At 39.2% G+C, this 21,785-nt stretch overlaps 2 protein-coding genes across 2 annotated transcripts; both read left to right on the plus strand.

The window, feature by feature from the left end:
• Positions 1–237: 237 nt before the first annotated feature.
• Positions 238–9,285, plus strand: LOC116319189 (ATP-binding cassette sub-family B member 6, mitochondrial-like). Its single transcript, XM_031738440.2, has 21 exons — positions 238–426; positions 507–645; positions 1,006–1,529; positions 2,357–2,497; positions 2,602–2,791; positions 2,969–3,061; positions 3,169–3,361; positions 3,505–3,626; positions 3,780–3,889; positions 3,997–4,062; positions 4,660–4,785; positions 4,913–4,989; positions 5,089–5,152; positions 5,250–5,335; positions 5,428–5,485; positions 5,577–5,681; positions 5,901–6,075; positions 6,307–6,419; positions 6,497–6,591; positions 6,695–6,763; positions 7,604–9,285. The coding sequence occupies exons 3-21, from the start codon at positions 1,014–1,016 to the stop codon at positions 7,761–7,763; spliced, it is 2,559 nt and encodes an 852-aa protein (XP_031594300.2). The 5' UTR covers positions 238–426; positions 507–645; positions 1,006–1,013; the 3' UTR covers positions 7,764–9,285.
• Positions 9,286–11,310: 2,025 nt separating this feature from the next.
• On the plus strand, positions 11,311–21,604 carry LOC116319217 (ATP-binding cassette sub-family B member 6, mitochondrial-like). The gene is made up of 20 exons (XM_039606365.1): positions 11,311–11,533; positions 11,848–12,371; positions 13,242–13,382; positions 13,495–13,684; positions 13,860–13,952; positions 14,895–15,087; positions 15,305–15,426; positions 15,601–15,710; positions 15,833–15,898; positions 16,822–16,947; positions 17,298–17,374; positions 17,550–17,613; positions 17,710–17,795; positions 17,890–17,947; positions 18,023–18,127; positions 18,631–18,805; positions 19,549–19,661; positions 19,738–19,832; positions 19,934–20,002; positions 20,221–21,604. The coding sequence occupies exons 2-20, from the start codon at positions 11,856–11,858 to the stop codon at positions 20,372–20,374; spliced, it is 2,553 nt and encodes an 850-aa protein (XP_039462299.1). The 5' UTR covers positions 11,311–11,533; positions 11,848–11,855; the 3' UTR covers positions 20,375–21,604.
• Positions 21,605–21,785: the final 181 nt, after the last annotated feature.

The following is a 21,785-nucleotide window of genomic DNA, read 5'->3' on the forward strand; positions in this document are numbered from 1 at the left end:
CACAGTGAAAAAACACTTTCATTTTTTTAGCATTTATTTGCTTATCTGTAACTTAATTGCGTTGATGTAGTATGAATGGTAGGAGAAGGCTGTATCAGTGGTAAATGTGTGAAACCTATGAAAATACTGGGCACAGTGCAAAATGTATGCCCTTCACATTTTACAGAGCAATCCAGTGTGACGTTTGACACACCTGCTGTACCCATTTAATACTTGCTAATTACTTGAATATCTCAAAATATCATTTTAAGCTACTTGATACGGGTTAAGCCTGTCGTTCTCCTGTTGGTCTACATGTTCCGTGGACGTCCTCTGGGGGGCGCTGAGGTTCCGGTAGAGCGAGCAGGTGCTGTTGTGTAACGTAATGCTGCCGAGTCATGGTAGCGGTTGTTTAACATGTGAACATATTACAAGGACAACCGCTTTGTAAGTATGACTACACACAGCTGGTGGTAGTAATGACAGACAGACTATGATTTATTGTGCACTGGGTGTCATTACTAAAGGTCGTTTGGACTACAGTTAGAGACGATAAGCAAGCTAATAACAGCTCGGAGGACTCGCTCGTCTCCCTGGAGTAGCCTCGGTTACTAACAAGTGGACTGTGTACAGTGTTTGGACTTGACAGCTGCCTGCCTGGGAAAGGTAATGTTAAAAACTAACAACAACTGCCTACTATTTTATGTCTAGACCCTCTGAAATGTAGTCTAATACTTATAAGTTTCCTTTTCTTGTAGCCACATTAGCTTCTTGTGCCACTGAGCTGGTACGCTAACCATGTACTTTGTTTTCCCGTGTGTTTGCGCACTTCTCTGCCTACAATATTTAGCGCAATAACAGGTACCGCGGTGATTTTTTTTTTTACTACTATCGGCTAAGTCAGTGCCTAATGTAGCAGATCCAAAGCAGTTCCTCTTTCTAAGTATACTATAAAATACCTCGTAAAGATGGGATGTCTTTGTTAGGATTTGCTGCTATGATTTTAAAATGATTTCTCTCTCCTAGCTGCAGTCATGGTGTTTGTGCAGAGCTACTGCGAAGCAAATTCCTCCATCTCCATAACCTGGGTGGATGAAGGCATCGCCCCCTGCTTCTACTTCACACTGGTCCCCACCATCCTGCTCTCCCTCTCCTTCCTCCTTGGCACCATCCACTGCATATGCTACCAAAAGTATGGCACGCAAATGGAACGCAAGTTCATTCCTCGCTCCTGCCTCTATGGTTTTCAGCAGGTCCTCCACGTCTTTCTGATCATCCAGTTTCTGGGTGGAATGATTTGGAGAGCCACGAGTGCAGATGAGCTTCCAGGGTATGTGGTACTGTATGGCTGCTTTTCCATCCTGGGATGGGCCTGGGCTATGGCTCTACTCAGGGTGGAGAGGCGCAGGGTCCTGGTGTCGGATCGGACAAGAGGACACAGTGCCGTCCTGCTGCTGTTCTGGGCTGTAGCTTTCTGTGCTGAGAACCTGGCTTTTATCTCCTGGTACAGCCCTCAGTGGTGGTGGGGCCTGGAGAACAAACCACAACAGGTGAACGCTCACATAAGATATTCTTTTTTTTAACCGTTGTGTTTCAGGAACCTAACAAAGAAGTGAAGACTACTTTCAAAATATGTGTGCTTACACTTGTATTTACCTTGTATTATGCAGTTTATTTCCATTCATACCCATTTAGGGTTAGGTTGATCTTAGATTGTAGGTAGAGTGCATTCCTGTATACAGCATTTTAACTGTTTAAACTTCAGTGTGTGTTTAAACAGTCTTTATGAGCCAAAGGTTAAAGATAAGTCTGCCTTTGGAGCCACTCCTCAGAGCAGTGCAGTCTGACTCATGTATCAAGTTTCCGCCCAGTAAACAAAGCAAAACAAATGGGCATTAAGCACGCTACAACCTTTTTTGCTAAGTCACTGCTCAGTCTGACTTTCAGTTCCTAAACCCTGCACTCTTAACCAATCAAATCAGAAGACAGGATCTTGCTCCTCCCACATGGGGAGGAGTTGAGTTAAAGTTTTTTGACTACATAATTGTTAAGCATGACTTGTAGTTTTTGTCCTTTGCAAAGTTTCTTTTTAATATAGTTGTTGATTTTTTCCTAAACTTAAAGTGCTTTTACTTTTACTTGCTTTGCAAAATGTTATTGTATTGCATCCTTCATCCCATAAAGTCAACATTATGAAAGTGCTATTTTAATAGTAAATTATATTGTAATAGTAAACTACCTAGATATATGGTAACTGTCCAATAAAACAGTCTTCAGCATATTCACATTACTGTGTTATTAGCATTTTGTTACCAATGTGTTAAACGCTGTTTTGTATCCATGCTGATGTGTGTTTAAATGTCTATGAAAACTTCAGGTGCAGTTGTTCCTGTGGATGATGCGCTACATTAGCACTGGGCTGCTCTTCTTCATTGGTCTCAAAGCTCCAGGCTTGCCAAGAAGACCTTACATGCTACTGATAAATGAAGATGAGCGTGACGTAGAAAATGGTAGACAGGTAGTGACAGAGCACTTCCACTATATATTGAAACACATGCGCAGCTTTGCTTTTATACTCGTATTAACGCTGTTTTAATGGTTTCATATCTTTTTCTGGGTCAGAGCCTGTTGGGAAGATCAGAACAGAACCAGTCCACCTGGAAGGATTTTTGGAAGAAGATCCGTCTGCTTGTTCCCTACATGTGGCCGCAAGGCAACAAGTTTCTCCAGCTGCTGGTCCTCTTCTGTTTGGGGCTGCTGGGAGTGGAGAGGGCTATTAACGTCTTTGTACCGATTTACTACAAGAATATTGGTGAGTGATGGGTCTTCTTCATCATGCACTATAGACTCAAATGTTCAGTCATTCACACTCATGGTTGCAGTCAGATTAAAATCTCATAATGCTTTTTATTTATTCATTGATTTTTTCATCACAGCTTGAAAGCCTCATTTTGTCTCATTCTCCTTGATGTCTGTGTCCTTTTTTCAGTGAATCAACTGACTGATGGCAGCAGCTGGCACACTGTAGCCATTACAGTGTGTATTTATGTCCTGCTTAAGTTCATGCAGGGCGGAGGAGCAGGTAGGACTTCATGAATGTCCAGTATAGACAATGAGCATCAGCCTCACATGCCACACTAGCATTAAGGCTACTCCATTATTTTGACCACCAACCTCTCTTCTTTTCAGGTTCCTCTGGATTTGTCAGTAACATGCGTTCTTTCTTCTGGATCCGCGTGCAGCAGTACACCAATCGACTGGTTCAAGTCAATCTGTTTGGCCACCTGCACTCCCTCTCTCTGCGCTGGCATCTGGGTCGCAAAACTGGTGAAGTACTGAGAAGTATTGATCGTGGCACAGCTTCCATTAATAGCTTGCTCAGGTAAGATGGCATCAAACAGGATCAAAATAATTATTAACAACTCAAAGAATGATTCTGTTAGGCCATTTTTTTTATCCTTAAATGTTACTCTCCTGTTAGAATCTGAAGAAAAATTAAACTCCGTTATCTGTGTTTTTCCACAGCTACATAGTGTTCAGCATCTTTCCAACCATTGCTGATATTGTCATTGCCATCATCTACTTCAGCACTCTTTTCAATGCCTGGTTTGGCCTTATTGTCTTCATCTGCATGACCCTCTACCTCAGTAAGTTATGCCTGTTGAACTTCACTTTGACCCAGTTTAATAATGAAAAATAAACTTCAAGTGTGCAAAACATTTATGTACTTCAGCATTGGCTAAGATAGATTTCAGATCCTCTTTGACTGTGTAGTAATTCCTTATTAAAATGTTTGCCAGCCTTGACGATCATCATCACTGAATGGAGAACCAAGTACAGACGAGAAATGAATCAGATGGATAACACTGCCAAGTCCAGGGCTGTGGACTCCTTGTTAAACTTTGAGACGGTACATTAAATAAGTTTGTGGTTCATAAAGAAGTTTACTTTTCTTTTTATTATTCTTTCATCTTAAAATACACTTTAAAATTCAATTTGTTTTTTCTGGTTCCATAGGTAAAATACTACAATGCAGAGAACTATGAGGTTGGCCGGTTTGAGGGTGCAATCTTAAAATATCAGGTAAGTGCATTTATCAGCTGGTTTTGGCATTCCACGGCTTGCCACACCTTCCCCTGCTGTTTTTTTTTCTTAAGCTTGTTTTTGTTTACTTTAACAGGAGTCAGAACAAACCTGCTCTGCTACTGTCTTTCTAGTTATTGCTACCTTTGAGATAGCTTTTAGCATTAAGATGCTGAGTGGAAGCAAATTTAGTAGGTTGCCTCACACCAGGTGGCCAACCCAGAAAATATGAGTATTTATGTCAGGTTTGATTTTGAAACAAAGACAAAATGGAATAACTGGATGTTGGAATTCAGTGTTTTTTGTGTGATTTTGCTGTTTTGATTTTCCTGGGACAATATTTACACAATCCATAATATTCTGCTGCTGAGGACTACCTCTAAATTCTTGGACAGAGTTGGGTGTTATGTCACTAAATCATGGCTCCAAAATAAGCAAAATAACTTGCTAAGAGACATTTAACCAAATATTATTGGGTTTGCATGTAGATATTTGTTCCTGTATTTCACCAAAACTAAAACTGAGACAACATTTTTAATTTAGTAGTCTCAGGAATGGAGTCATATATTTAATTGTTGTTTCCTTCTCCATTTGTAGGAATCAGAGTATAAAACCCAGGCATCTCTGGCCTTACTCAATCAAACACAGAACGCCATCATTGGAGCAGGACTGCTGGCTGGTTCCTTGCTCTGTGCATACTTTGTCACAGACGGAACGTTTCTGGTATTGACTTTGTAATAATGGTTTGCATTATGCCTCTCCACATTTCCAAAACTATGCAATTATGTTGTTAGATGTCTATAATAAATATAAATATATATAAGTTTCATAAAAACAACTCTAACCTCAGGTTGGAGATTATGTTCTCTTTGGTACCTACATCATCCAGCTGTACACCCCACTCAACTGGTTTGGGACATACTACAGGTAAATAAAATTAGGAGATTATGTATTGCTTTTAACCAAACCTCTGTTTGACTCCTGTTCCTTTTACCAACTGTTGGTTTCTCTCTTCTTTCCCTGCAGGATGATCCAGACTTCCTTTATTGACATGGAAAACATGTTCCAACTTTTCGAAGAAGATCAAGAGGTATGTTTATAAATGGGTAAATATTTGGAGCTTTGATATCAGTGTTTTTTTTATGTGTTTTGAGTTTTTTGTGGTCTTTATATGTTGCTTTATGCAGGTGAAGGATGAAGTAAATGCAGGAAGCCTTCTCTTTAAACTGGGGAAAGTGGAGTTTGAAAACGTTTACTTCAGCTACACAAATGGGTTGGCTTATTTTTGCGTTGATTTCTTTTATTAAATCTTCAGTCTCGATGTGTTCTTGCATAGCTCTTATAAATTTCTTTACTGTTTTACAGCAAGGAGATTCTCAGGGATGTGTCCTTCACAGTTCTTCCAGGACAGACGGTTGCACTGGTGAGTCTGAGACAAGATGTTTCCTGCTTTCCAGCATTGCATTGAGCCGTTATGGTGTTACTAACATTACGGACTATTAACATACTTTCAGGTTGGGCCGTCGGGATCTGGGAAAAGCACAATCATTCGACTGCTTTTCCGTTTCTATAATGTTCAGGGAGGCTGCATTCGCATTGATGGCCAGGATATATCAAAGGTAAGAAGTTTGGCATCAGAGCTACTGTGTGAGGAATATTTGAAACTTCCAGGCAACTTGTCGACAGCTGTATATGAAATCTACATTATAATGAAGTCATTAATCCAGTAAAACACAAATCAGCCAATTCTCTTATTGCAGAAGTCATAAAGTCTTTGTTATTACTATAATCGCACAGACTAGACTTCTTATTACTTTCTCTTCATCATCTTTCCTCAGGTGAAACAAACATCTCTGCGATCTCATATCGGCGTGGTTCCCCAGGATACCGTGCTGTTCAACGACACCATCCGGGATAACATTCGCTACGGTCGCACCACTGCTAGTGACCAGGAGGTGGAGGAGGCTGCTGTCGCTGCTGATATCCATGATAAAATCATGACCTTCCCTGATGGTAATGTGCACATTAATCCCTCAGTTTATTCAGCATTGTGACTTCAAGTTTTTTTTCCATACTTTTAATAAAATCGTGGGCATTTAAACTGAATATAAATTTAGATCTTTTAAATTTATATTTCTGAAGTTATCCATATTTTTAAAATCCTGTTAAGTGTAGTTGGTTGTGATCTCTATGTAACTGCAGTCTCTTCTATATTCAGCCTCTTCCTGTGTTTCTGTCGGGCAGGTTATGATACCCAGGTGGGGGAAAGAGGACTGAAGCTGAGTGGAGGAGAGAAGCAGAGGGTGGCTATCGCCAGAACTATCCTCAAAGCACCACAAATCATCCTGCTGGATGAGGTATCCGACTGAACTGTCATCTCAAGTGTAAACTTATTGTAAACTCGTTGCAGTTTTCTAATATTATCTCTCTGTAGGCCACATCTGCCCTGGACACACAGACAGAGCGCAACATCCAGGCCTCTCTGGCCAAAGTCTGTGCCAATCGTACTACAGTGGTTGTAGCTCACAGGTAAATAAATTCATGTACTGTCAGTATTTTTTTTTTTAAGTGAATTTATCTATCTTCATTTTTTTCACTGATGAGTTGTGGGTCCGTTATTGCACTGTAATAGGCTGTCCACCATCATCGGAGCAGACCAGATCCTGGTTGTCAATGAAGGGCGGATTGCTGAGCGAGGACGGTAAGTGTGCCTTATTGTTTTGAATGAAACTCCTGCCATAACACATACAGTTGTGAAAAATAAAGGGTTCATAGGAATCGGTGAAAAGTTTACGTAGGGTCATCATGAGCATTAGTGTCATGATAATTTGGGGGTAGCCATCAACAAGCTTCTGGCATTATTCTGGCTTGATTTTGGTACTGTTGGAACTGTTTAGTTTTGTTACAACTCTTAAGCATAGTCAGGGCTCTAGAGTGCGACCAATTCGGTTGCAACTACGACCAAATGTTTCAATGGTGCGACTAAATAAAATCCTTGGTTGCACCGGGAAAAAAAAATCCTTGGTCGCAATGGTGCGACCAGCTGTTCCAGTAAAAAAAACAAAAACAAAGTCCCAGCAACTGTGAAAGTCTCCGTGTGGTCAACAGCTGACACACATCATGCCCGTGTGTCCCAATCAGAGATAGTCAGGGGCGGGACCTCTATGATTGGCCGTGGTCCTGTAGTTGTCCCGTGGTCCTTTGTGTGTACATTTGAAAGTGCAAGTGGAAGAGGGAGGTGAGTAGCTTGAATAAAGCGATATCGATTCATTAAGTCCTGAATCGACTTTTAAATACAAATGTATTTTGCCAGAATCTCAGGTTAAAGCTCTCAAAACTATTTCAACAACCACCAAACAGCTAAAACAGTAAATGAGAGCAGGTAAACAGATTCCACACAAAGACGTAAACACAGAGCGGACCCGACGCATCAGATTTCTCTCTCGGCTTTCTCACCCGACGGCACGTACACGCCGTTGGGGCTGAAAGCCGACAGCTCACTGATTCTGATGCTTAAATATCAATCTTTTCTCCATCCTAGACACGATGAATTGCTACAAAAAGGAGGTTTGTATGCAGACATGTGGTTGAAGCAACAACAGGCTCAGGACTCAGATTCATCATCAGACACTGAAACCAAAGATCGCCAGTCTGAGAAACTGCAGCCACCATCGACGTCCTCAGGACACCACGGGCACTGAATTTATTTGCTTTAAGAAAAATCTTTTTGTATTCTTTGTTATGGTTGTAAAAAGGCAATGTGTGATTTTAAATGTTTTGAACACTCAGCAAGGGGAAAGTGTTATTTATTGCTAGATTTTCTAAAAGTGAATGTGCAATGACAGGTCAGGGCAAGGTGCCTAATGAAACTGAAGAGGTATTCACACCTTTTAGACTTTATATCCAATAGTTGAGATTCTAGCCAAGGTTTTGATGCCAGGAGTTAGCAAATGATCTAAAACTAAAAACAATTAGCACAGGAGAAGAGACAGATGATACTATGTGCCCACAAACTAAACATAATGGGGACCTGCTGTGCTTTTTCTCTCATAGATGTACTGTTACATTTGCTCATTTAAAGACCGCCAAAGATGCAAAAAGATCAGTTTATGTATAATTATTCCTGTGAGCCAGATGTTCAGGTTGCAGACTGCTCAAATTTGTGACTCTCTATGATGTCGAAGAGAGGGGATATCCCTAATTATCTCAGTCACACAACTCTCACAGTCAGCACTGAAACCCCACCCACCTGCTCCACCTGCTGGGCAGCCAGTCAGAGGAAAGTTAGACTAAAGAGTTGGACTATTGGAGCTATTAGAGTCTAAGAATACAAATATGGAGGTGCAAGAAAAGCATAATGGGTCCCCTTTGAATAAAATGTGGTGGTGGGGGGGTTTCCCGTCTTTCCTCCACCTCTCTACCAAGTTTCATGAAAAACCAGCTTATTCAGTTTTAATGTTAATGTCAAAGAAGCTATGGAGACTGTATATTTCTGCTTCTGCTGTGGAGCAATAATATGACCTGAGACACATGAAAAGTGAAATCAGTCTTGACACTGTATCTCTGTGACTGTTGATTCTGAATCCTGCTGAATACTATATGCTTAAGAATAGAATGGTGTTAATGTCATCAGGGATTTTGTTTTGTTATTTAAAGTTTTGTTAGCTGAATTTTGAGCTGTATGTATGTGTACATTCTTAAAGCAGGAGAGAGGAGCTGGTAGTGCATTAATGTATATCTCCATGTTTATGGTAGTAAAACAAAGGGCATTCATCATCGTTTTCTGTGTGACACTGACAAAAATATTTTATTTTTTTTTTCATTTTCTTTGATAATAGCATTGTTGTGTCAGGGTTTGTTGATTGTTTTTGATCATTCAGTTATCTTTAGACATACTGATTCATGCCTAAAGTTGTACAGTCCAGCCTTCCATTGGCAGAAAGACCACAGACATTTCTCATGGCGGATGTTTCCACTCGGTACGTGGATGTAATGGGGCCAAGTTATCGATCTGCGCTTGTGCTCAGTTAACAAGTCAAAATATCTGCATGAAAAAGAATGTCTAGAAATTAAACGTCCATAGATCTAAGTACAGCCATACAATTTTAAATAAGTTATTTGCTGTCTTATGTCTACCTCACGAAAGGTATTGTTCATAGTTACAGGTTTTGGAAATTCTGTTTTATCATGTAATCATGAGCAATAAATGACATTATTTCCATCCTTTTTCTGTCTTTACATTAAAACAACATCCTGTCCAGTTTAGACTTGTAGAAATGTTAATGTGACGGTATCTCACATGACTGATGCATTTAACAAACTATTATTTTACTTTGTTCAGCCCATGGATGCAAAACTGCATCATAATGAGTTTACAATCTGAATTGTTATATCTGTAGTAAGTCGTGTAATACCACATGAGTTTTTTTGGTAATAGGGATGGTCTGATGCTAATTAATTCTGTGCATGTTTCACTTACGGGACATTAAAGTGCCGACAGCTGAAGCCACGCAGCAGTAAAACTTTAGACCTGTTGTGTAATAGCAGCAGTCTGTGTCTGTAGATTGGACTAAAATATTCTTTGTTTTGAAAAGATTTGCTGAGACAGGAGATGATCATTTCACAACTCGGACCTGGATACACTGGATTTATTTAAAATAGTAAGACACCATACTGGAAACTGTGTCTGTGGTGGACATTGGTGAGTTTAGACCCTTTTCAGAGGTGCTCAAGCATCCCTAAATTTGATCTTAACACCCCTAAAAATAACTTTACTAATAGTCGTAACAATAACGTATTTTTGTAGTATTTTTCATGTTCCTCTAATGTTACATATTCAGGGAAACTGGCTATTGGAGATGATGTGCCAAAAACTGTCTTTTATATGTAATTTCTTTGCTTGTATTTGTAAAATTAATTATTATTATTATTATTATTAAGGGTTATATATAAAATAAAGAAAATACTTTGCAAGTATCTTCATGACTAAAGTTTTGCACCTACATTATAATCAACCCAGTCTTTTATGGCTACTTAAAATACCTTGATAAACCTGTGATGTTATATGTTGCAATTTCAGCTGCCTTCGTGGCCAGATCTCTCTTCAAAAAGACATAAATAATAATAAAAATGAATTTAAAAAGGTGAGAAAAAGTCAAAAGGACTGCTTATGTCGACCACCATCAGTAGAAGCCTGATACTCAGCTCGAATAATGCAATTGATATGGGTGGATAGGTGATATAGATAACTGAACCCTGCTTCAGTGTTACACTGACCTGTTGGATGACAGCACAAAGACTGAGAGAAGAGCCCAGCGAGAAAGAGAGACATCGGTGTGAAGATAGCAAAAAGAGAGAGGAAAAAGAAACCTGTAAGTGTGGATGTGTGACCAATGTCAAGCCGTTTGTTATAATACCAAGGTAGTTTCTGTTTTGCCAGCATTCACTGATGATGATTTCACATAAGTAAGCAGTGTTACGCTCATATCAAATGTGGATTCTCCCCAGCCTGCTTTTATAGTAACCTATGTCACAAATACTCATTTGCCTTATTTACTGATAGTGTAAATGAAAAATAATGACATGCATTTCATAGATGCTTCGTGTCCTTTTATAGCAGCACTCTTGAACTGGAATGCCTCTGTGTCTGTGCTGAGTTTTTACAATAAAATAAAGGTTTGTATGCATAAGCTTTAATGTAAAAAGGCAGCTTTGTTAGCGGTTTGTTCAGGTGTTTGGAGAAGCGGTGTGATTTCTTTTTCCGAGTGTCTGCACTGAATAATGCTGCCTCAGTTGCTTGATGCTGTGTTTAAGACTGGCCGTGTCCTTGTTTCTGCTCTTATGTCCTTGGCTGCACCTTAAAACAGGTGCGCTAATTGAAAGTAATATATTAACTATTCTTGCTTTTTAATGTATGAATTGCAGTGCACTGCAATGGCAAAGGTGTGAGGCTAAATTTGCTCCAGGCAGTGGAGAAGAAGAAACTACTGATCCTTATTAAGATGAAAATGATACTGGACCTGATTTAAAAGCTAGCGGCCCGTGTGCAATTTCTAATAAATTGTTTTTAAGACAAATTAATTTGATTTAAAAGGGTTTTTTTTTTGTTTGTTTTGCTTGTTTTTGTGTGTCTGTGTGTGTTCAGTGGCATGACCGTCCACACTCCGTGCCAGCTGGTAGCGTTACTCCACAGTTTCGCCAGGAAAAATTAACAAGAAGAAGAAGAACTGGGAGGACTCCGAACACCGGCTTCATCAGTGTGACACACAGCTGGCGGTAGTAATGACAGACACATAGCTGTGAGTTATTGTGCTCTCAGTGTCATGACTAAATGTCGTTTGGACTACAGTTAGAGACGATAAGCAAGCTAATAACAGCTCGGAGGACTCGCTCGTCTCCCTGGAGTAGCCTCGGTTACTAACAAGTGGACTGTGTACAGTGTTTGGACTTGACAGCTGCCTGCCTGGGGAAGGTAATGTTAAAAACTAACAACAACAGCCGACTATTTTATCTCTAGACCCTCTGAAATGTAGTCTAATAGTTATAAGTTTATAAGGTAATAATTATAACTGCTTACACTATTTGTTCTTTGTCTGCCTACAGTATTTATCACACATTTTAGCTGTATGTCGGTATTTTTTTTTACTACTATTGCCTGAATCAGTGCCTAATGTAGCAGATCCAAAGCAATTCCTCTTTCTAAGTATACTATAAAATACCTCGTAAAGATGGGATGTCTTTGTTAGGATTTGCTGCTATAATTTTAAAATGATTTCTCTCTCCTAGCTGCAGTCATGGTGTTTATGCAGAGCTACTGTGATGCAAATTCCTCCATCTCCATAACCTGGGTGGATGAAGGCATCGCCCCCTGCTTCTACTTCACACTGGTCCCCACCATCCTGCTCTCCCTCTCCTTCCTCCTTGGCACCATCCACTGCATATGCTACCAAAAGTATGGCACGCAAATGGAACGCAAGTTCATTCCTCGCGCCCGCCTCTATGGTTTTCAGCAGGTCCTCCACGTCTTTCTGATCATCCAGTTTCTGGGTGGAATCATTTGGAGAGCCGCGAGTGCAGATGAGCTTCCAGGGTATGTGGTGCTGTATGGCTGCTTTTCCATCCTGGGATGGGCCTGGGCTATGGCTCTACTCAGGGTGGAGAGGCGCAGGGTCCTGGTGTCGGATCGGACAAGAGGACACAGTGCCGTCCTGCTGCTGTTCTGGGCTGTAGCTTTCTGTGCTGAGAACCTGGCTTTTATCTCCTGGTACAGCCCTCAGTGGTGGTGGGGCCTGGAGAACAAACCACAACAGGTGAACGCTCACATAAGATATTCTTTTAACTATCGTGTTGCAGGAACCTAACAAAGAGTTGAAGACTACTTTCAAAATGTGCGTGCTTACACTTGTATTTACCTTGTATTATGCAGTTTGTCTCCATTCCTACCCATTTAGGGTTAACGGTACAGTGATTTAATACTATTTAATAGAAAAAAAATTGTATTTATAAATATACATTGATTATTGTGTAATTGAATTTTTTATTTAGCGTTAAGATAAGTTGATGGGACAGTGTGTTTGCAGCATATTAATAAAGCTCTTTGGTGTGTGATTAAATAGTCTTTATGAGCCAAAGGTTAGTTATATATTAAAAATGAGTCTGCTTTTAGCGCCACTCCTCAGAACAGTACAGTCAGGCTCATGTATCAAGTATCCGCTCAGTAAACAAAGGAAAACAAAGTGCCATGGAAGATAAGCATGCCTGAGCCTTTTCTGCTGAGTCACTGTTCAGTCTGACTTTCAGGTCCTAAGCCCTGAGCTGTTAACCAATCAAATCAGAAGACACTACTCCCACACTGAGTCACAAGTTTTAAGTGTAGCTTTAAGGTTGCGTAATTGTAAGCATGATTTAAATTAGTTTTTAATTTAAAGTGCTTTCACTGTCCCATATTGCTTTGCAAAATGTTATTGTATTGCATCCTTCATCCCATAAAGTCAACATTATGAAAGTGTAATTTTAATAGTAAATGATATTATAATAGTAAACTACCTAGATGTGTGGTAACTGTTCAATAAAACACTTAACAGTCTTCAGCATATTCACATTACTGTGTTATGAGCATTGTGTTAAACACTGTTTTGTATCCATGCTGATGTGTGTTTAAATGTCTATGAAAACTTCAGGTGCAGTTGTTCCTGTGGATGATGCGCTACATTAGCACTGGGCTGCTCTTCTTCATTGGTCTCAAAGCTCCAGGCTTGCCGAGAAGACCTTACATGCTACTGATAAATGAAGATGAGCGTGACGTAGAAAATGGTGGACAGGTAGTGACAGGGCACTTCCAGCACTTCCACTGTATATTGAAACGCATGCGCAGCTTTACTTATATACTCTATTAACGCTGTTTTAATGGTTTTGTATCATTTTCTGGGTCAGAGCCTGTTGGGAAGATCAGAGGAGAACCAGTCCACCTGGAAGGGTTTTTGGAAGAAGATCCGTCTGCTTGTTCCCTACATGTGGCCGCAAGGCAACAAGTTTCTCCAGCTGCTGGTCCTCTTCTGTTTGGGGCTGCTGGGAGTGGAGAGGGCTGTTAATATCTTTGTACCTATTTACTCCAAGTATATTGGTGAGTGATGTGTCTTCTTCATCGTGCACTATAGACTCAAATGTTCAGTCATACACACTGATGGTACTGCAGTGACATTGCTGCAGTCAGATTAAAATCTCATAATGCTTTTTATTTATTCATTGATTTTTTTCATCACAGCTTGAAAGCCTCATTTTTTCTCATCTGTTTTCAGTGGATGAACTGACTGATGGCAGCAGCTGGCACATTTTAGCCGTTACAGTGTGTATTTATGTCCTGCTCAAGCTCCTGCAGGGCGGCGGAGCAGGTAGGACTTCCTGGATGCACAGTATAGACAGTGAACATTGTAGTCCCACAGAGAGCTGCACAATGAATTTCTGCCTCACATGCCACATCAACTACAGTTAAGGTTAAAAAATTCAAGGAATTACAAGTAACCCAGCACTTCTGTACTGATACTGTACTATGAGGACTTAAAGATAAGATCAAATGAGGCCTGATAATTCAAGACCTTGTTTTTAAGGAGAAGGGTTTTAAATCTAATTCCTGATTTAGCAGGGAGCCAGTTAAGAGAAGCTAATATGGTAGAAATCTGCTCTCTCTTTCTAGTCCCTGTCACTTGTCTTGCTGCAGCATTTTGGATCAACTGAAGGCTTTTCAGGGAGTTTTAAGAACAACCAGCCTAGAAGTAATAAATGCACAAACTAGTTTTTCAGCATCACTGTGAGACAGGTTGTGTCTAATGTTAGAGATATTGTGCAAATGCAAGAAAGCAGTTCTACATATTTGCTGAATATGTGCATTGAGGGAAGTATCCTGGACAAAAATGATTCCAAGATTCCTCACAGTGGTTAGACACCATGTTTCTAAGGTTTTTTAGGGCCAAGTATAATAACGCCAGTTTTATCTGAATTTACAAACAGAAAAAATTGAGGTCATCCAGGTCTTTATGTCTTTTAGACATTCCTTTAGTATAACTAATTTGTGTGTCATCAGGCTTCATTAATAGATAAATCTGGGTGTTATCTGCATAGCAGTGAAAATGCATGTTATGTCTTCTAATAAAATAACCTAAGGGAAGCAAGTATAATGTAAACAGATTTGGTCCTAGCAAATAACCCTGTGGAGCGCCATAATTAACCTTAGTTTGTGAAGAAGACTTCCCCTTAACGTGAACAAATTGTAGTCTGTTAGGCAGATATGATTCAAATCCCTGCAGTACAATGCCGTCATCTTCTCTTCTTCTCAGGTTCCTCTGGATTTGTCAGTAACATACGCACTTTCGTCTGGATCCGCGTGCAGCAGTACACCAATCGACTGGTTCAAGTCAATCTGTTTGGCCACCTGCACTCCCTCTCTCTGCGCTGGCATCTGAGCCGCAAAACTGGTGAAGTACTGAGAAGTATCAACCGTGGCACGTCTTCCGTTAACAACTTGGTCAGGTGAGATAGTAACGGTCAGGATCATAATAGTTATAAACAAATGAGAAACTCATAAACAAACCTGCTGACAAAATATACCAACCAACATGGTTTTTAACATAAATGCCCAAAACATTTATTGCCAACATAAATGGGGTTTTTTTTTTTATCATGCAATGTTATCCTCATGTTAGAATCTGAAGAAAAATTAAACTCCGTTATCTGTGTTTTTCCACAGCTACATAGTGTTCAGCATCTTTCCAACCATTGCTGATATTGTCATCGCCATCATCTACTTCATCACTTATTTCAATGCCTGGCTTGGCCTTATTATCTTCATCTGCATGACCTTCTACCTCAGTAAGTTATGCCTGTTGAACCTTTTAAACCTCAGCTAGCTTCACTTTGACCCAGTTTAATAATGAAAAATAAACTTCAAGTGTGCAAATCTTCTGTGTAGTTCCGCATGGCCTGAGGTAGATTTTTCAGATCCTCTTTGACTGTGTAGTAATTTCACATTAATGTGTTTGCCAGCTATGACGATCATCATCACTGAATGGAGAACCAAGTACAGACGAGAAATGAATCGGATGGATAACGCTGCCAAGGCCAAGGCTGTGGACTCCTTGTTAAACTTTGAGACGGTACATTAAATAATTTTGTGGTTCATAAAGTTTTGTTGTTGTTGTTTTTTTTATTCTTTCATCCTAAAATGCACCTAAATTACAGTTCGTCACTGTTTGTGCTTTTTATTCCCGTTGAAAAGGTAAAATACTACAATGCAGAGAACTATGAGGTCGGCCGGTTTGAGGGTGCAATCTTAAATTATCAGGTAAGTCAGGTCAGGCAGGTAAAGCACTACAAGCTTGCCACGCCTCCCCCTGCAGTTTTTTCTTTAGCTGAACCACTAGAAAATGTCTTTGTTTACTTTAACAGGAGTCAGAACAAACCTGCTCTGCTACTGTCTTTCTAGTTATTGCTACCTTTGAGATAGCTTTTAGCGTTAAGATGCTGAGTGGAAGCAAATTTAGTAGGTTGCCTCACACCAGGTGGCCAACCTAGAAAATATGAGTATTTATGTCAGGTTTGATTTTGAAACAAAGACAAAATGGAATAACTGGATGTTGGAATTCAGTGTTTTTTGTGTGATTTTGCTGTTTTGATTTTCCTGGGACAATATTTACACAATCCATAATATTCTGCTGCTGTTTCGCCAGTAGAGCAAACTGTTAGCTCACTGGGAAATTCTGGGCCCATAAAGCTCAGTGTACATGGACAACAGCCTGTATGTGTGTGCATGTCTACACAAAAGCAGATAAACATGGACTTTCCTTTTGTCATATTCATAAAGCTGTGCATACACATGGGCCTTTCTTTATGGATCCCAGTCATTGTGAAATTGTATGCATGTGCAAAAGCCTGATATCCATATCATCCGTCTCTTACCACAGTTTATATACAATTTAATCCTTTGCATGTAATGTGCTGACATCAGGGGTCCTTGAACATACTGATAAAAATCAGCAAAGCAGCAGCATAATTTCACCAAAACCTAAACTGACACTTGTTGCCTGATGTGGACAAGAGTGTTTTATTTAGTGGTCTCAGTTCTGGAGTCGTGTATTTAATGGTTCTCGACTTTTGTTAGCATCAGAGAATAAGACATTTTTGCAAAGATACCAGTAGTTGTATATTGAAAGGGTATGTACTGTGCCCATTTTTGAAGTCTTGACTCATGTTTGTGATTGTTTGTAGGCTTCAGAGTGGAGGGCGCAGGCATCTCTGGCCTTGCTCAATCAAACCCAGAATGTCGTCATTGGATTAGGACTTCTAGCAGGCTCCTTGCTCTGTGCATACTTTGTCACAGAGGGAAAGTTTCAGGTATTGACTTTGTAATAATAACACTATGCTTTTCCACATTTCCATAAGCCATTAGGTTGTTAGACGTTCATAATGAACATGCCCAAACTTTCAAATACTAGGATCATCATCTGTGCAAGTAAATCCTTAATATATCACTAATATGGTTATCTCAGACAGCCCCATCCACTTATTTGGGAGGGGCAGCCAATTAAAAGAAAGTTGTTTTAAAAGGCGGGGCAGAGAGCTGATTTGCTTATTTCAGAAAGTGGATGAACTTTATGTTTAACTGATACTCAGAACATTAAGAAATACAATGCTAGTTGGAATTGTCCAATTCAGTTTGACCATAAAAACAACTCTAACCTCAGGTTGGAGATTATGTTCTCTTCGGTACCTACATCATCCAAATGTACATCCCACTCAACTGGTTTGGAACATACTACAGGTAAGAAAATACAGTTAAGTCATTAGATTATAAATAGTTTGCTTTTTTAAAGATATTGCTTTTTTATGTATTTTAAGGAGGATAACACATAATATACTGTAAGCTATTTAACCAAACCTCTGTTTGACTCCTGTTCCTTTTGCCAACTGTTGGTTTCTCTCTTCTTTCCCTGCAGGATGATCCAGACTTCCTTTATTGACATGGAAAACATGTTCCAACTTTTCGAAGAAGATCAAGAGGTATGTTTATAAATGGGTAAATATTTGGAGCTGTGATATCAGTGTTTTTTTATGTGTTTTGAGTTTTTTGTGGTCTTTATATGTTGCCTGATGCAGGTGAAGGATGAAGTAAATGCAGGAAATCTTCTCTTTAAACTGGGGAAAGTGGAGTTTGAAAACGTTTACTTTAGCTACATAAATGGGTTGGTTTATTTTTGCGTTGATTTCTTTTGATAAAACTTCAGTCTCGATGTGTTCTTGCATAGCTCATTCTTAGATTTCTTTACTGCTTTGCAGCATGGAGATTCTCAGGGCTGTGTCCTTCACAGTTCTTCCAGGACAGACGGTTGCACTGGTGAGTCTGAGACAAGATTTTTACATTGAGCTGTTAAGGTGTTACTAACATTACGGACTATTAACATACCTTCAGGTTGGGCCGTCGGGATCTGGGAAAAGCACAATCATTCGACTGCTTTTCCGTTTCTATGATGTTCAGGGAGGCTGCATTCGCATTGATGGCCAGGATGTATCAAAGGTAAGAAGTTTGGCATCAGAGCTACTGTGTGAGGAATATTTGGAACTTCAAGACATTAACAAACAACCAGTAAAAGTAATAAACAGTAAAAGTCAAAAAAAGTCTTCTTGGCACAGTTTTGTATTTGTTCCAACATGTGTACACGAAGCAGAAGACTGATGCATTAAGTTTGCGGTTAATTCCACCCTTATAAAGGTCATGGTGTTTGTAATTAGTCTCATCTGTATGTGAAATGATGTCACCAACCATTGTAAAGACATCTTACAATGCTCTTACTAAGCAATATAAGCAGAAGTCATAAAGTCTTGTCTTTAATATTACTGTAACTGCATGCTTATATATACATATGTATATGTGTGTATATATATATATATATATATATATATATATATATATATATATATATATATATATATATATATATATATATATATATATATATATATATACACATACACAGAGTCTAAACTGCTTATTACTTTCTCTTCATCATCTTTCCTCAGGTGAAACAGGCATCTCTGCGATCTCATATCGGCGTGGTTCCCCAGGATACCGTGCTGTTCAACGACACCATCCGGGATAACATTCGCTATGGTTGCACCACTGCTAGTGACCAGGAGGTGGAGGAGGCTGCTGTCGCTGCTGATATCCATGATAAAATCATGACCTTCCCTGATGGTAATGGGCACATTAATCCCTCAGTTTATTCAGCATTGTGACTTCAAAGATTTGTTTCATACTGTTGAAAACATTGTGGGTGTTTCTATGTATCTATGTTTATACCATTTACATGCATGTTTCTGAACAAAGCTGTATTTTTACAATGCCCTGAAGTTTAGTTGGGAAATGAAACAAAAATTATGACAATGATTATCACAGAGTACCAGCAGTGTCTTCTATATTGGAGTTCCTCAGAGTTCTGTGCTGAGACCATTTATATTTACATTATACATACATTATTCTCTCAAATACAAGGTCTTGAATAATCAGGCCCCATCTTATCTGAAAGTCCTCATAGTACCACATGTCCTCAGTAGAGCGCTTCACTCTCAGACTGCGGGCTTACTTGTGATTCTTATAGTAGTGGAAAGTAGAATGGGAGGCAGAGCCTTCAATTTTCAGGCCCCTCTTATGCTTCTTCTTTACTCACCTATTTTAACAGTGTGTCTTTTGTTCTGTCTCCCTCTCCTCACCCCCAACGGATTGCGGCCAATCCTGCCAGAAGTTTCTTATTTTTGAATAAGAAACTTCTGGCAGTTGCTAAGTCCATGCTTGTAGGGGATTTGATGTGATTGTTGGGGTTTTCTCACTGTCATTGTATGGTCTTTAGCCTACAATATAAAGTGCCTTTGAGGCGACTGTTGTGTTTTAATATATTGCAAGAAGTTTTTTCAGCCTCTTCCTGTGTTTCTGTCGGGCAGGTTATGATACCCAGGTGGGGGAAAGAGGACTGAAGCTGAGTGGAGGAGAGAAGCAGAGGGTGGCTATCGCCAGAACTATCCTCAAAGCACCACAAATCATCCTGCTGGATGAGGTATCCGACTGAACTGTCATCTCACGTGTAAACTTATTGCTGTTAGTTGCAGTTTTCTAATATTATCTCTCTGTAGGCCACATCTGCCCTGGACACACAGACAGAGCGCAACATCCAGGCCTCTCTGGCCAAAGTCTGTGCCAATCGTACTACAGTGGTTGTAGCTCACAGGTAAATAAATTCATGTACCTTCAGTTTTTTTTTTTCAATTCAGTTATCTCTTCTCATTTTTTTCACTGGTGAGTTGTGGGTCCGTTATTGCACTGTAATAGGCTGTCTACCATCATCGGAGCAGACCAGATCCTGGTTGTCAATGAAGGGCGGATTGCTGAGCGGGGACGGTAAGTGTGCCTTATTGTTTTGAATGAAACTCCTGTCAACAACATCCAGTAACATACAATCTTTCTCATAATGGACTTTACTTCCTGTTCAAACAGTCAAGGTGTGCTAGTTTTTCACAGGACTTAACACTGAGTCCTGAGTAATCTTTGTGTTTCACATTAGCACATCCCCATGTTCACTGAACAGTTAGTAAATAACAACATTTTCTCCATCCCAGACATGAAGAATTGCTACAAAAAGGAGGTTTATATGCAAACATGTGGACGAAGCAACAACAGGCTCAGGACTCAGATTCATCATCAGACACCGAAATCAAATATCGCAAGTCTGAGAAACTGCAGCCACCATCCTCAGGACACCACGGGCACTGAATGAATTTGCTTTAAGAAAAAAAACTGTTAGCACTTTTATTCTTTGTTGTGATTGTGAAAAGGTTATGTTTGATTTAAACATTCAGCAAGGTGGAAGTGATATTTTTGATAGATTTTGCAAAGTGAGGGACAAATGATTTGACATTTTAAAAACCAAATCAAACTGCTAAACAGGAGCTTGAATCATTCCTTGCTTTGAGATTGTTTTCTATTTAGTTTTTGTTTTGTTTTTTTAGTTTAATCCTCCTAAGCCTACAAATCACCTCCAATTACTTGACATTCCTCATATTTATTTTTATACTTACCTTCATTTATTTTATTTTATTTTACTTTACTTCGTATTTTCTTTTTTCTTTTTCACAGTTTTAAAAGAGGACCTATTGTGCTTTTTCTTTCATGGATATACTATTTGTGGATGCTCATGTAAAGACAGCCAAAGATTAACGTATACAGGAGACCAAAAGCACAGGCTTCAGACTGCTCAGCTCAGTTTGAGACTTTTTTTTTTACTCATGGCTCTATGATGCCAGTTTCATGAAAATCACCTTACTAATTTTTATTTATTTTTAATGAAAAACTACAGTGATCATATAGATCTGCCTCAACTCTGGAGCAACAATATGACCTGAGGCATAAGAAAGGGAACTCAGCCTTGACACTACATCTTAGTGCACTGAGATACTAATGAAACCTTGTGAATGATTTGTGGGTAAGAATAGATTTGTATGCATGCCATCAGGGATTTAGTTTTTTTTGTTATTTAAGTTTTTGTTTGCTGAATTTGTGTTGTTCTTTAAAGTGACACTAGTCTTTTAGAAAAGCGTATTTGCACATTGAGGCTTTAGGTCATCAGCTATGCAGAAGATAAAGCAGGATAGAAGAGCTGGTAATGCATTGATGTACATCTCCATTTATTAAGGAAATAAAACATCGGGCATTTATCGCCAGTGTTTCCTGTGACACTGATTAAAAATAAATATTTTATTTTCTTTAATGATGACATAGCAATAGCATTATTTATATGTGCCCGTGCTGAATTAACGAGTGAAAATATCTGAATGAAGACGTCTTAAAATCAAATGTCTATGCAGTAACAGATGTTTAATTATTAAGTAAGAACAGCCATACACTTCTAAGTAAGTTAATGTGCTGTCTTGTAGCTACCTCACGAAGTATGTTGTTCATAGTTATAGTTTTGTGGAAATATTTCATATTCATATTACATTTGTGTACACATGAGCAATAAATGATATGTTTTCCACTTTTTTGCTTTTCAATTAAAACAATTTCCTGTCCAGTTTAGATTCTTTAAAAAAAAAAAATTAAGGTGGTAGGATATCACATGACTGATAGATTCAGGAAATTATTATTTTACTTAGTTATGCTCTTGTGGACTGGACTGTGTGTTATA

This window comes from Oreochromis aureus, linkage group 23, assembly GCF_013358895.1.
Source record: "Oreochromis aureus strain Israel breed Guangdong linkage group 23, ZZ_aureus, whole genome shotgun sequence".
Classification (NCBI taxonomy): Eukaryota; Metazoa; Chordata; class Actinopteri; order Cichliformes; family Cichlidae; genus Oreochromis; species Oreochromis aureus.

Coding starts and splice junctions, on each gene's coding strand:
- LOC116319189 (XM_031738440.2), top strand. CDS start 1,014: ATGGTGTTTGTGCAGAGCTACTGCGAAGCAAATTCCTCCATCTCCATA. Junction 3,062..3,168: donor CATGCAGGGCGGAGGAGCAG/GTAGGACTTCAT, acceptor TCTTCTTTTCAG/GTTCCTCTGGATTTGTCAGT. Junction 5,682..5,900: donor ATGGCCAGGATATATCAAAG/GTAAGAAGTTTG, acceptor ATCTTTCCTCAG/GTGAAACAAACATCTCTGCG.
- LOC116319217 (XM_039606365.1), top strand. CDS start 11,856: ATGGTGTTTATGCAGAGCTACTGTGATGCAAATTCCTCCATCTCCATA. Junction 17,614..17,709: donor TTTTCGAAGAAGATCAAGAG/GTATGTTTATAA, acceptor TGCCTGATGCAG/GTGAAGGATGAAGTAAATGC. Junction 18,806..19,548: donor AATCATGACCTTCCCTGATG/GTAATGGGCACA, acceptor TCTGTCGGGCAG/GTTATGATACCCAGGTGGGG.